General features: G+C 34.9%; 1 protein-coding gene across 6 annotated transcripts in view; it reads left to right on the top strand.

Moving 5' to 3' along the window:
- The window catches only part of LOC134231205 (uncharacterized), a 49121-nt gene that overhangs the window by 30545 nt on the left and 3873 nt on the right, over nucleotides 1-14703 (top strand). Inside the window, exons 13-22 of one of the 6 annotated variants that reach the window (XM_062713129.1) lie at nucleotides 72-149; nucleotides 257-364; nucleotides 527-662; nucleotides 4464-4669; nucleotides 5137-5560; nucleotides 5990-6157; nucleotides 6357-6482; nucleotides 6620-7956; nucleotides 8457-8483; nucleotides 12752-12787. In XM_062713129.1, coding sequence (XP_062569113.1) covers nucleotides 72-149; nucleotides 257-364; nucleotides 527-662; nucleotides 4464-4669; nucleotides 5137-5560; nucleotides 5990-6157; nucleotides 6357-6482; nucleotides 6620-7956; nucleotides 8457-8483; nucleotides 12752-12787 — 2646 coding nt within the window. Of the gene's footprint in view, nucleotides 1-71; nucleotides 150-256; nucleotides 365-526; nucleotides 663-4463; nucleotides 4670-5136; nucleotides 5606-5989; nucleotides 6158-6356; nucleotides 6483-6619; nucleotides 7957-8456; nucleotides 8484-12751; nucleotides 12788-14703 lie in introns of all 6 variants that reach the window. The other 5 variants (XM_062713125.1, XM_062713131.1, XM_062713127.1 and 2 more) reach the window with 5 other exon arrangements.

Below are 14703 nucleotides of genomic sequence, written 5' to 3'. Positions count from 1 at the left end.
CAGTTTTTGTGAAATTTCATGTTTTGACACATTTTTAAAGCAATTACTAGCTTATTCTTTTTGTTTTGTAGGATAAAATGACAGAAGCTATGATCTTGGTTGGTCCCAAGTCTGGTATTGGCCTCATAACCAACATCAAACTTTACTCGGTAAGTTATCAGTGTATTTAATTAACAGATCCTCTAATTAAATGAGTATCCTTGCATGTACCTTTGGTGCAAGTTACTTTATTGTAACATTTTTTTATTCTATGTAGATGTCTGTGCTGGCTGAGTTTGACCAAATTCAGAAAATTAAAGTTGCCAAAGAAAAGGACAATATACAGAGAGTAGAAATCACCATCAAAAGTGACAATCAGGAAGCAGTATGTATTTGATTGTAAATGTTGTCCAGTGTTTGATTTCACATATAGAAATAAATGTCCAGTTAGTTTCTTTTTCTGGGTGTTTTGACTTACAGCTATAATTAGATAGTGAAGCAAAAATTGACTATTTTCAAAGTGATATGGTTTTATTCAAATTTCCAGATGTTGAACTTTGGACTTCTGAAGGACGACGCTATGAATTTTGTTGCCATGGTAGAGGGTTACTATCGGATATTTGTGGATGACAATGTCTGTCTGGTGGAAAAACCTGCCAGTAAACAGAGCTCAGACCCCGATGGTGAGTCTGTCTGTAAATCACAGCTTCTATTGCTCTCATAAGCCTAGTTAATATGTCATTCAGACAAGGATAAAAAAGAAAAGAAGTAAATTCTTTTTACGATATAATTTTCAGAAACTCAGAATTATTTGTAGTTTATTGAAGACTAGTTTTAAAAAAAAAACATTCCAAGAAAGACTGGTTTAATGAATGGTTTTGATAAGGTCAAGGTCATTTACAGGTTCTTTTTAATCATCGTTTTGGAGTGAAATTAGTGGAAGTAAACATGCATATAGATGACCTTTGTATGGTGAATTATTGTTGAAATACTTAATGTGTAATTAGACGAATTGCAGTTTTCTTTGAATCATCGTTTTGGAGCAAAATTAGTGGAATTAAACATGCATATAGATGACATTTGTATGGTGAATTATTGTTGAAATACTTAATGTATAATTAGACGAATTACAGTTTTCTTTGAATCCTCGTTTTGGAGCGAAATTAGTGGAATTAAACATGCTTATAGATGACCTTTGTATGATGAATTATTGTTGAAATACTTAATGTATATAATTAGACGAATAGGTTTCTCATCCCAGGAAGTGATTAATCTCTAAAAAGGTACATACAGTCTTAGTTAGGGTACAGGTGTAAAATTATTTTGGTGTACTTTTATGTATTTTTTCCATGGGGTCAAAATTCTGCAGAATAACATTTTTAGTTTAATCCAAGGTTGGATTATATAAAGTTGGTCCTTTGCACTTTAAGTACACTGTGAAAAATTTCCTCAGAAATCTTGTGTCTGAATACATAATGTGATTTATTCCCATGCAGAATAATGTTTATATTTTATAGAGAAAAATTGGGAAATGTTTTTTGGAGAAATATTTAATCTCTCATACCAGATAATCTTTAACAATTATTGATGTTTAGATTATAGTATTAATGTAATTAATCCCCATAAACAAGTCATGTGCTGGCTTGTTTTCTTCTTTGCTTAATCTGAAAAACAAAAAGCAAATTTTTAAGTTAAAGTTCATCACCATAAATCCAACATCAAAGGAAAAAAAAAATTGATCATCATATTGTACAGACTGATTATATACAGTTAAGGATTGCTATTAATGGAATGGAAGACATTTCATTATTGATTATCAAGTCCTTGTAACCAATGAGAGAAGTTTTAAAGATTTACCCAATGGTCGATGCATGTATTTTGTAATTATTCTGTTATTTGTAATCTATGTCACCAATTAAAATCATTTAAGACATAAGTAATTTAACTTTTGCCTGGTAAGATTGAAGTGTATGACTAAACACAGCATGTCATTTTATAACTGTCCTACAAAGCAACCTTACTTCAGCTCCCCCCCCCCCCCCCCCCCCCCCGCCTCAACCCCAAAACCAACCCTTTCAAACCCACTGTAAACAAATGTTCTAAGCTCTAAAACTTTTAATAGGCAAAAGTGAAATTTGTTTTAAAAATGTCATGGAAATTTTATAAAGAACTTAGAGACTTAGAAGGGTTAGTATGTAAACCTTGAAAAAAATCTCACCCAATATGAATTACTGTAAATCACTTTTTATTCGCGAGAACTTTTTTTCACGTAATTATGCAAGAGAGTGTCCTCGCGAAAATTAAATTCTAGTGTATAATAGTATTCCTTAAGATTATATAGAGCAATAACCAGAATTCGTGAAAATTTTGTCTCGCTAATCAAGAGTCAATGACAATCTCACGAAAATAAGGTGTCGTGAAAATTTAGTGATCTACAGTAATTTTTTAAGGATCTAACCCATATATTTCAGCTCTACTCCTCTGTCTACATAATTAATTTATTGCATATGCATATGCTGTATACAGTAGTTTGACCGATTAAGTGGAAAATTGATCAGGAATAAAAATTTTCCAATTCCGCTTTTGTTTTCATCTATTGATAGAAAAAGTAATCATCATCTTTTTTTCAGCAGAACAGACTACCATGATATCACTAATTTTCATGGGGATTTAATTTTCATTGCTTTCAAGGTATAAAAAGACCCCAAAAATCATGTTCACCATGAAATGTAAATTTCATATACATAACTATACTCAACAATTCTTCATCCACGAAATCAAATCCCCTTGAACCCATAGTTTTTCTTCAAACCATGAAAATTTTTCTCAAACATATCAATAAAAGTTAATTAAGTTAACATGATATGAAGATTAATTGAAAGTTCATCACTTATTAATGGAAAAAGAAGTCTGTTGTTGTTAAAGATTTGCATACTGTAAACTAACTAAAATTAGAGATACTGTGAGAGCAATGAGCTCACTAAATGATACCCCCCGCCTCCCATATGGTGGTAATGGCAAAGTCCATGTTTTGCTGTGGCCGGGAAACCCAAATTATGTGTCGGATCAAAAAGTAAAATAGGAGGTGCACAATGGCAATATGTAATAAAGATTCTGTGAAAGTTTCATTGAATTTCACTCAGTGGTATAAGAGAAGTTGCGGATCAGAAATGGGTACTGCAAAGCGTAACAGACAGACGGACGGACGGACATACCGATTACAGTATACCCTCCCACTTTTCAAGCCGGGGGTATAATGAAATAGTTTTGATAGTAGATAGAAAGTGCCATATTTAGTTTGGCTTATTTTATGATATTCCTTTTTGGTCTTCAGAGGTTTGGTTTTCTGTATGTTACATGTATAAAGATTGTAATTAAACTTGGTCCAAATTTAACTGAATGAAAAAAAAATTCAGATTAAGGATAAGTGTACTTTATACTACATATCAGTTTATTCCAATCAAAGTAGCAATGTGGTGTTGAATAAGTTACATAATTCACAAACTGTGTATTTGAGTCGCATTAATACATAACTATATAGGGATCATTGGCTAGGTTTAATAAATTCGTTTGTACTCTGCATTTAGCACCTTCTTGTGGAAGGACTGGGGGGTTGTTGTAAGGGATCACAATCTTCATTTGTTTGATTTCCTCCACTGATCGCCAATAAAACACTAATCATGACGCCTTATTACCCGCTAAGCCTATTGTCCCTGCACCATTGAACTCCTCAGAATGAAGGCAGTTATGCCAGATTACAATAACATTTTGGGTAGTAATAACATTACACACATCCGCTTTAAAATATTTTTTATGCCGATTAATTTGTCACAAGTCAGACACACAATATTTAACAATTAAATTTTAGTCATTGATGAGTTATGGGCCATAGTTTTGTTTAGCCTTTCACTTTTCTTACATTGGAACTTTGGACCCGGTGTTGCCATATTTATATGAGTACTGACATGCTGCGTGTGTCCATATAGATACATAGATAGATGCCTATGGAATTTCATGGATGGACAGTTTATGAGTAAATAGGTGTGAATCCATTCTAAGCAGTATCTATAGTGCTTAATTAGGAAGGACTGTAGCTGCCAATATAGCTAGAATTGTTTAGGGGTAGATCCATTATTCTCAGTCTACAGTTACAGTTGAAGTTTAATTGGAGAGATACCCTCTGTGAAATGTAATTTTACTCTCATAGTTGTCTACATTATTAATGGACACTTTGGAAACAGATCAGTGTGGGGTATTTAAAGCAGAGATCGATATACTAATTTAAAACAGGACACCACCAAAGGGAAAATTAAAATGTGGTGACAAAGGACTGCTTGAAAAAAGTTTAATTCTTCAGCTGTTTGTTTTAATTTTCTAATCAATAGTGCCTTATTTAAAAGTCAAGGTAAGTAAATATAATTATTTAATTAAATCTTTAATTCTCCTCTTTCTTTATATTTTACATTCTAATTTTCTTTTTTTAGTTCCCCCGTACTTCGGAACACACCGCGTGTCAGCTTCAGCCTGGAGTTACCCGGAGGACGTCGTGACCCACGTAATCCAGGCGGACCACGATTCCACAGAGATAGCCGAGAATGAGAGAATCGTCAACTTTGCAAGGGGACCGCCAGTATATGATGGAAGTGACAGCAACTTTATCACAAAAATTAAAGAGGACCTAGGCATCCAGGTAGATTTTGAGAAATGAGAGTTTTGTCTTCACTCATGTTATTTTTTCCATATTTCTAAAAGAAAGTCAATTTTGCTTGAGTTATAAATTTCATGTTCCCTTTTATGAAAATTATTAATTTTACTAGCAGTGTAATTTTCATGTTTTTATTTACTGTAAATATAGCAAATCAGCACATAAATTTTGGCCATGTGTAGTATGAATACTGTTTTTTTCCCTGTCAAGTACAGGGATATGCAGGCTAAGCTGGATAAATATTTTTATCAAAAAGGAATGTATTAATTGAATTTGAGGTCTATAGTTGCAAGCTTAAATCTTTCAAATTTCACCTTCTCAATGAATCACAAATCAATAAACTTTTTATGACTTAAAAACACTTGAACTTTGATATTTAAAACTGAAGAAGTGGAAACCACTCTTTAAAGTGTGCCAGATTATTCACCTTGAATATTTTCCCCTTCTTTCAGCCGAAGAATTCTGAAGTGAGTGAAGGAGTAATCTCCCTTGTAAAAGATTCAGAACAAAGTGACACTACTCCCAAGCATGTGAATAAGGGTGTGATTGTGATTGGTTCAGATCCTAATGACATTCAGGAGTACCTAGCAGCCAAAGAAAGAAAAGCTCCAATCAAACGACCTGAAACACAAGGACAATTAACTCCACCTGATACCAAAAAGCCAAAGACGACCCCACAAACAAATGGAGAGATATTTGGAGATCACAAGATCCACTCTACAGTGAACGAGGAGGAGTCATCTGATACAGACAGTGGGGTGGAGTCAGAGAAGAAGGTTCCTCTGGACGATTATTCTCCCCCGGGGGGACGTGGACAGGAACCAGAGAGCAGTGACACGGACAGCTGGGGGACCCCCGCCAATAGTCCCGCTAAAGGTAGACAGTCCTCTCTCACTGACCCCCTGTCTGCTCTCAACCTTTGTAAGTACTAACCTTACTAACCTCCACTGCTCTCTCTGTCACAAAACAGCCTAATAATGTTTTATATAATCTCCTTAATTTTCCACTTCAAAACAGGGGAAGCTATCCCTATTTGCATTTTTTAACACAGTGTCCTAAACCTTAACATAGGTATTATTTTTATACTATCCCAATGCTCTATGAATATTAGTAAAAGGTGCTGATCTTTAAAATCCAAGTAAAAAATTAATACCAGTAAATTGTTTAATTGTTTTTTAATATTCTTTGTATTGTAATAATAAGTGAAACATATATAAAAGCTCTGAAATAAAAAAAAAAATGAATTATACAAGAACACTAAGTACGTTTTGGTATGTTTTCTCATGTCTGAGGCCCTATATTTAGATGCTGATCCAGAAAGTGAGTTACCTAGAACAGAGTCTGATTTTGAAGTCATTGCATCTAGTTTTGGTTTGCTGAGTCCAGACAAAATCCCTCCAGAGATCCAGGAAGGAATTCTCAATCCCAGAATGTTCTCAGAAAGGAGGCTTTATCTTGATCCAGATATCATAGGTAGGTCATGTTAGAGTTATTGGACTTGGATGTGTGACATAAATAATATTGGATTTCTCAATGATGAAATAGATATTATATTGATATATGATGAAAATATACTGGTTACCACATGGTGTACACAATTAAAAAAAGTATCCATGCTCTCATGTGATTCTGGCTATGAAATAGAAGTTGATATTGGTTTTTTTTTCTTCAGATTTGACCTTGATGCCTCCTCCCCCACCCCCTCCCACATCTGAGCCACCAGAACTAGATCAACAAGCTTCTATGAAACTCTGGCAGTATTCCTCCACATCTGATGGAGGTCAGACCCTAGAAACAGGTATTGAATTAATTTCACAAAGCTCAATATGCAGTCCCTGATTTTGAATAAGAATCCATCTGTAAAATGTATGTAACACCTTGAGAAAAATTTCTAGTGATGCATTTTTCTACACTGTAAAATTTGCCTATTTATAGCAGAAGAGATAATGCCCAGTGATCAGGCACCACATCCTGTCACTCCGCCCTTTGAGAGATCAGTCAGTGATGGCGCCACCCCTGACTTCTTTGACTCAGACATTGATCAGCTGATCGCCCAGCTAACAATACCACCCCCACCATCTTCTGAGGAGTCAATAGAACACATAGATCATCTTGCTCACACGTGGAGTGGACCAGACTCTGTCCATTCAGGAGAGGAGGAGTTCAGTTTAGAGGCATTTGAAGAGGGCCTGGAATCTTTAGTCATTCCACCTCCCCCTGGGGAAGCCTCTGTGTCACTTGATCAAATCCCCATTGTTCCCCCAGTGACCGGCATTGAGGATGGGGAAAACAAAAATGGTCGGGGAAGCCATCGTCGTTCAAATTCTATGGATACTTTGTGTTTTAAGGTAACAAAGGATGAGCATAATAATAATGATGTTAATAGTAAGAGTGGTGAAAATGTAAAAGATTTGAAAAGTGAATCTGGTGCATTATGTGACCCAAAAGTTATTGCTAGTGAAAAGGAAGCAAGTGATTCAAGCAAATCAAACTGTTTGACAGAGTCCGGAAAAGCTACCTCAAATGTTAAGGATGGTCAAGAGAATGATTCCCCTGGATCTGTGTCAGAAAAATTAAACACCTTGTTACAAATGATTCCAAACTTAGGACCAAAGTTAGAAAATGAGAACGATTACAAATGGAGAAGAACTTCGTCCTTACGTCTTTCAAAACCTTCCCCAATGTATGACAAGGACAAGGCAAATCTCCCTAACGGGATAGTGAAAACTGATGTGACTAGTGGCAAAGTTGTGAAAATGCATTCAGGGGACACTCCAAGTCAGGCTGAGAAATCTAGTCAGGAAGTGAGACAAACAAAGGGTGAAGTGACAGTGAGCTCTAAATATTCTAGACATCTACGCAGAACTAATTCATTTGACATCCTTCCCAAAGAGGAAGATGCAGGGGAAGAACCTGAAAAAGCTGTGACTGAAAGTTTTTCCTCCCTGAAGGCTAAACTGCAATCATACAGGGATTATCTTTTAAACAAGTCCAACAATTCAAAGAAAGAACGAAAAACAGAGGAGAAGAAGGAAGAGGGACCCCTGAGGAGGTCCAACTCGTTCACCTTAAATTACCTCAGAAGAAGAAACAGTTCCTCTGATTCAGATGATCAGAAGTCGTCAGGTAATGAGGCGGTATTGAACAGAAGCAGACGGCGAGATAAGAAATCAAAAAACAAGGAGGACAAAGACGACAAGAAAACTCCAGCTCTGTGGAATCAGTTGGCAGCTCCTAGATCATTCCGACCTCATACCTCAACAACTACACAGGTAATTAATCAATTAATCAAGAAAAAAATCATATTTAATTATGCATACTTTAATGTAATCAGATCAAGCTTATCACCTAGAACACATCACCAAAGCATAACAGAAATTCCACATATCAATAGTATTCAGTCATGATGTCATTCATTTGATGACTGCAGGTTTATTAATATAATATCCTGTATGTTTTTTTTGTTTGTTATTTTTTTTTTGGTACATAATTCCATTGATAATAAGCATGATAACTTGTGTAAAATGCATGTCACTAAATGTATAGTTGCAGTCTATTCTTGAGGAGGCAGAAAAGCTTGATTACACTTGTGTATGGCTGGTATGTAGAGTACTTTCCCCTGACAAACCTCTCAAAAGAGGGAACTGATTGTAGCTCACTCTTCAGTCTCTGCCAGCACCGAAAAAAAAAAATCTGGGGAGGAGCTCTCAATGAATGTTCTCTCACACATTTTACCCTTTTCTTGCATGTAAATAAACGTTTTCTATTCCAGCATCACACGTTTCCCCTTCAGAGGAAGGTCAGTAATGGTTAATGAAACATATCATGACACCTTTACCATAACGTGTGTGTGCCACCAATTTCATTTAGACTTTTTTTTTAAAGCAGTGTGTGTTTTTTGCATTTCACTATATATTCTGTATTTCTTTTATCTTGCAAAAATATAAGTGTTGATTCAATCATTATAAATGTAATTTTACAGAAGTATGCTAAATGTATATGTTATTAATTGGGTGTTTTACTAACATTTAGGATAGGGAAGTTCCTATGACAGTAATTGAAAAAATTATCCCATAGACAAATAATAACAATTGTTAGAACTCCAAAATTCACTATAAAGAGGGTACGTCTTTTAACCACAATGAACCACAAGGAACCACAATGAACCACAATGAAACCACAATGAACCACAATGAACCACAATGAAACCACAATGAACCACAAGGAAACCACAAGGACATCTTAATTAAATTTTAATGAATCTATATATGGTTTATATGCATTTTTTAGTCATCTGAGTCACATAGGTGACCTATTTCTATCTGTTATTGTCCGACGTTGTGCTTCCTGTCCGTCTGTTTCCTAATCTTTTGAACCATTTCAGCTCCTTTTCTTGAACAGCTTATCCAATTTTAACCAATTTTGGCAGGGTACAAAGCATCTATAGGTAAAGGGGAGCAAAACTTTTTGGATTTCAAAATCTCTTACCCACAGGGCCTGAGGTTGGGACCAAAACCATCAAAATTAATGCAGTTTTAAAAAGCATTTTCCTTACTTCTGGGCATCAAGCTGTAAAAATTTTGGCATGCTTTAAACATAGGTAATCAGAGATTACAGAGCTCACCTCAACGAATGTTGTCTTTAAGTAAGGCAAAGTCACACAATTAACCAACAAAAAGTATACATTCCAAAAATGAAAATATTTTTAAAAGCAATTTTGATCTGATACTTTGAAATAGACCTACATAAAAAATTTAAACTACTTCTTCTTCATGAAAATGTAATGAAAATCCAGCATCTGAAGCAAATTTGAGAGTTTTCATCTCTTGATGCAGCATTTGTGCAAGTTTGGTTTATACAATGTTATATAAACCTTATAGTTTTTGGTAATAGACCTGCAACCATAACTTTTACCTTGTCTATTATCTGAAAAATGTATGTCCAATTCAGCATCCGAAGCAAGTCCATTAGTGTGCATCCTTAGATGTATCATCCATGCAAGTTTGCTCATTATAGGGCTCATAGTTTATTGGAAATGAAACATGCATCAAAACTAACATTTTCACTCATCCACAAAAAGTAGGTCAGATTCAGCATCCGAAGCAAGCCTGGAAGTATGCATCCTTAGATGTATCATCTATGCAAGACTGGTCATTAAAGAACTCATAGTTCCTTGGAAATGAAACCTGCACCAAAAACTTTTAACTATTCACTCAACCGGAAAATGTAGGTCAGATTCAGCATCCGAAGCAAGACTGGTAGTATGCATCCTAAGATGTATCATCCATGCAAGTTTGGTCATTATAGGGCTTGTAGTTACTTGGAAATGAAACCTGCACCAAAAACTTTAACCTGTTCACTCAACCGGAAAATGTAGGTCAGATTCAGCATCCGAAGCAAGCCCGGTAGTATGCATCCTTAGATGTATCATCCATGCAAGTTTGGTCAACATAGGGCTTATAGTTACTTGGAAATGAAACCTACACCAAAAACTTTAACGTGTTCACTCAACCGGAAAATGTAGGTCAGATTCAGCATCCGAAGCAAGCCCGGTAGTATGCATCCTTTGATGTATCATCCATGCAAGTTTGGTCAACATAGGGCTTATAGTTACTTGGAAATGAAACCTGCACCAAAAACTTTAACCTGTTCACTCAACCGGAAAATGTAGGTCAGATTCAGCATCCGAAGCAAGCCCGGTAGTATGCATCCTTTGATGTATCATCCATGCAAGTTTGGTCAACATAGGGCTTATAGTTACTTGGAAATGAAACCTACACCAAAAACTTTAACGTGTTCACTCAACCAGAAAATGTAGGTCAGATTCAGCATCCGAAGCAAGCCCGGTAGTATGCATCCTTAGATGTATCATCCATGCAAGTTTGGTCAACATAGGGCTTATAGTTACTTGGAAATGAAACCTGCACCAAAAACTTTAACCTGTTCACTCAACCGGAAAATGTAGGTCAGATTCAGCATCCGAAGCAAGCCCGGTAGTATGCATCCTTAGATGTATCATCCATGCAAGTTTGGTCAACATAGGGCTTATAGTTACTTGGAAATGAAACCCACACCAAAAACTTTAACCTGTTCACTCAACCGGAAAATGTAGGTCAGATTCAGCATCCGAAGCAAGCCCGGTAGTATGCATCCTTAGATGTATCATCCATGCAAGTTTGGTCAACATAGGGCTTATAGTTACTTGGAAATGAAACCCACACCAAAAACTGCACCAAAAATGTTAACCTGCTCCAAAAACATTAACCTGGTAATTCCTTTGCTGAAATTGCAGCATCTGAAACTTTGTCTGGTACAATAAAACACACTAAAACCATCTTCCATGCATGTCTAATCAGTATAGGACACAGAAGTAATTAAAAAGAAAACTGCTCCAAAAAACTTAACCTTAACCTGGGACGCCGACGCCGACACCGACGCCGAGGGTATCACATAAGCTCCCCCCAACTTCGTTGAGGTGAGCTAAAAATGCATTTAGTCTACTACAAAATATGCAAAATTTAAATTAAAAGGATAAAGAACTCTGGAGACCAGGTATTAAATTATTAACTTTTTAAAAACTGTAACAATAGCTGCACTAAATAAGTATTGAGTATTGAGGGCTTACTTACATGGACAAGGTATGCTGCGCATTCCCCATTATAATGTGTTTGGACTTTTTAGGAACTTTAAAAAATCAAAATTTTTCTCATTTAGGCAGGCCCGGGACTCTCTTTTTTTTTTTTAAGGACAGACGAGACGTTCCTTAATAATAGATAAATTTTTCTAAGAGTTTGTCATTGAAGTATTGCTACTTAAACATGTTTACTCACAAAAAATTGAGGTACCTTACCAGGCATTTCTGCGAGATACCAGGGGTAGTTTTTCTTATATAATCCTTTGGGGAAGAAAAATAATTTTCGAATTTCAAAGTTTTAAGTGTTTGGATATTTTAAAAACGTTTAGAAACTGCTTTAGAAATCATAATGTTATTAAAATTTTGAACATTTTTCATACATTACGAAGATATACAAAACATAATTTGAGGAACATCTCGTCTGACCTTAAATTGCATGGAAGATGGGACAGGCACCTTTGATGCAAACTTCAGATAATTGACATCAGTATTTAAAAGTTTCATGTATATTGCCATTACAATGTACTTCAAGTTTTTCAGTTAATATTTTAATCGACTCTGAATGAAATATACAAATAGAATAGTTATATGTATTTAAATATGTTATGTACAAAGAAAATGTTTTTACCTTAAAATATGAATTCTGTCAGATATCATGAGTGTATAGGATGATTTTTGTACAGTGGAATTACAGAGTAAAATTTAGAGACAAATTAAGATGTCCTTGTGGTTCCTTGTGGTTTCATTGTGGTTTCATTGTGGTTCATTGTGGTTTCATTGTGGTTCCTTGTGGTTCATTGTGGTTAAAAGACATACCCCTATAAAGACATTTAAAATTTATTTACCAGGCAGTAGATGTTGGTGTATTAAATTACTAGATTTGTGTGTGTTAGAAGTACCTAGTAATTGTTAGAACATTATGGACTGACTGATTTTAAAAAGCCAACTCTAAAAGCACCTTTTCCCTCTAAAACAACCAATACATCTAAATCCAACTGAACACATTTCTTATACTCCATAGCACAGCACTGGTCTTTTATTGTTAATTTTTTTTTAATATGTGAATATTAAAAGTATTTGAGATGTCTCTTTTGCTAAAGCACAGGTCTCGCCTTCTGTGCCTTAATTTATTAGCCACCATGGCATCGCAGGCTGCCTGTTGTGTTTTATAATTTATATGCATGTCAAGTTTGAAAATTTCATGTATGGTGTATGATTAACTTGCTTTGCTTTCATCATACTGTGTATGTTTTGGCTTCAGAATCAATTTTCAGACCAATAATGGCCATTTGAAGAAGTGTTTCCCCCCAAAGTGTGTCTTTCTCCCACCCCCAAAGTCTAAAAATACATTGGGAGTGTTTGATTAATATTTTTAGAGGAACCATATAATGTCTTTGATATTAATGTTTTTGTAACACCCTGTACTCTTTCAGGAAGCAGACACGCCCACCCCATCTAGTGGGGAGGAGGTAAACTAATGACTTACTTTTTTATGTCTATAAAAAGTGCATGACCTAGTGGTTATGGTGGTGTTATTCAACTCTGTACTCTGTTTTACTGAATGCAGTTTTCTAAAACAAAAAAAAAATGAGCTAGAAAAAAAGAAAGAAAATTTTTAAAATGTTTTTTTAAAAAATATGCTATGAATTTGTAAGATTTCCAATCTGTGAAACAGAGGCAGTATTGTCTGTATGTCCAGCATTGTGGTTCTAAGCTCGTTGTCTTCTAACATGTGTCAGGAGTGAATGTATGGAAGCCTTGTCTTGTTATTACCTTTGTGTTTTGTAATGATCACAATACAATGTAAGCTGAAGTATACCAATATATCTAGAATTACAAAGATCATAGTCTTCAAGTAGTAGATTGATATATACATTAGAAAATAAATACTACCTAGTAATGTAAACAAGGCCTGCAGAAACAAGTGCAATATCTGGTTCACTTGAGAGTCACTTGAATGTTCATTGAAATTCACTTGAATAAGCACTATGTCTTGTCCATAAGTAATATTTTTAAAAATTACAGTTGTTTCTGCATGTGGGTTAAATAAAAATTGGACTGCATGGGCTAGTATATTGATACAACTCAGGGGATATATTCAGTATGTATTCTGGAATATTAACTTCAATCAACTTTTATTATGTTCTTACAAAAGTCAGTAGTTGCATGACTTCCTGACAATACTAGCAAATAAAATATTTGAAGAAGGTAAACTGAATCTTGTATGTAAAAATACCTTTAAAAGTAATCATTGTAGAGTCAGTGTGAGGAACACAAAAAGATCTCTATTTCTCAGCTAGTTTGAAGTTTTAATTAACTGTGCAATAATAAAGATTTAAACTTAAATTCCCATTGTCAATATTGATTTTAAAATATCTTCTGTCCTCATTTCTGATCTGTAAGAAGCTTGTTTTTAACAATGGATGAGTTAAGAAAACTGTTTAAGATCAAAGTAAGTACAGTATAAAATTGTGTAATATTTCAGCTTTATTGAAGGGATGTATGTCCATTTTTTAAACTAGACTAAAAGTAAAGTCTGACTTGAGAAAAATACAGATGAAAGAACTTAATTTACCTCTTCATCTCTTACAGTTATTTGGCCAGTTCCGAATAAGAAATCGATTTGACGGTGCTACAAATATATTAGGAATTATTTCAAAATCTAAGTGTTTTGTCAAGGTAGTTCGATGACTTGTGGAATTAAATATTGTTTCATAAAAGTTCAGCCTTCCCTAAAAAAAAAATATCTCGAAAGTTACCATAGGTGTCCATTTTACCAGTTACGAATAAGCCGACGGGTTCCAGATACCCTAGAGATTCTTATTCAATTCAACCCTAAATTTAAAAATATACGTCCCAGACATTATCCATCGGCATGCCTAAGAAAAGTTAAATTAATTGCTTACCAATAAATTATTTGTATTTCCAAAGGTTGAAGAGAAACTAGAGGTACTGTGGGCACTGAGCTCATTTTAATGATACCCCACGCCTCCTTTATGATTATTTAGGACAAAGTCCATGTTTTACTCTGGGAGACCCGAAATAAATGTCAGATCAAAAAGTAAAATAATAGGTCACAATGTCACAATGCAATAAAGAATATGTGAAAGTATCATTAAATCTTATTCAGTGGTATAGGAGGAATTGCGGACAAGAGATGGATATACCTTTCAATATTACAAAGAATGGCAGTATATATGTTTTTTTCAGGGAGCCCAAATTATGTACCAGATCCAAAAATAAAATAGGTGCACTTTGGCACTGTTAAACAAAGATTCTGTGAAAGACTCATTAAATTCTGTGAAGTCTCATAAAACTTCATTCAGTGGTAGAAAAGGGGTTGCGGATAAGAAATGGATACCCCAGAGCATATCAGACGAACGGA

Source organism: Saccostrea cucullata, unplaced genomic scaffold (assembly GCF_032062105.1).
Source record: "Saccostrea cucullata isolate Sc308-1 unplaced genomic scaffold, CSIRO_AGI_Scuc_v1 ctg1020, whole genome shotgun sequence".
Classification (NCBI taxonomy): domain Eukaryota; kingdom Metazoa; phylum Mollusca; class Bivalvia; order Ostreida; family Ostreidae; genus Saccostrea; species Saccostrea cuccullata.
The sequence above is the reverse complement of the archived record's forward strand: the minus strand, read 5'-3'. Positions and strand labels throughout refer to the sequence as shown.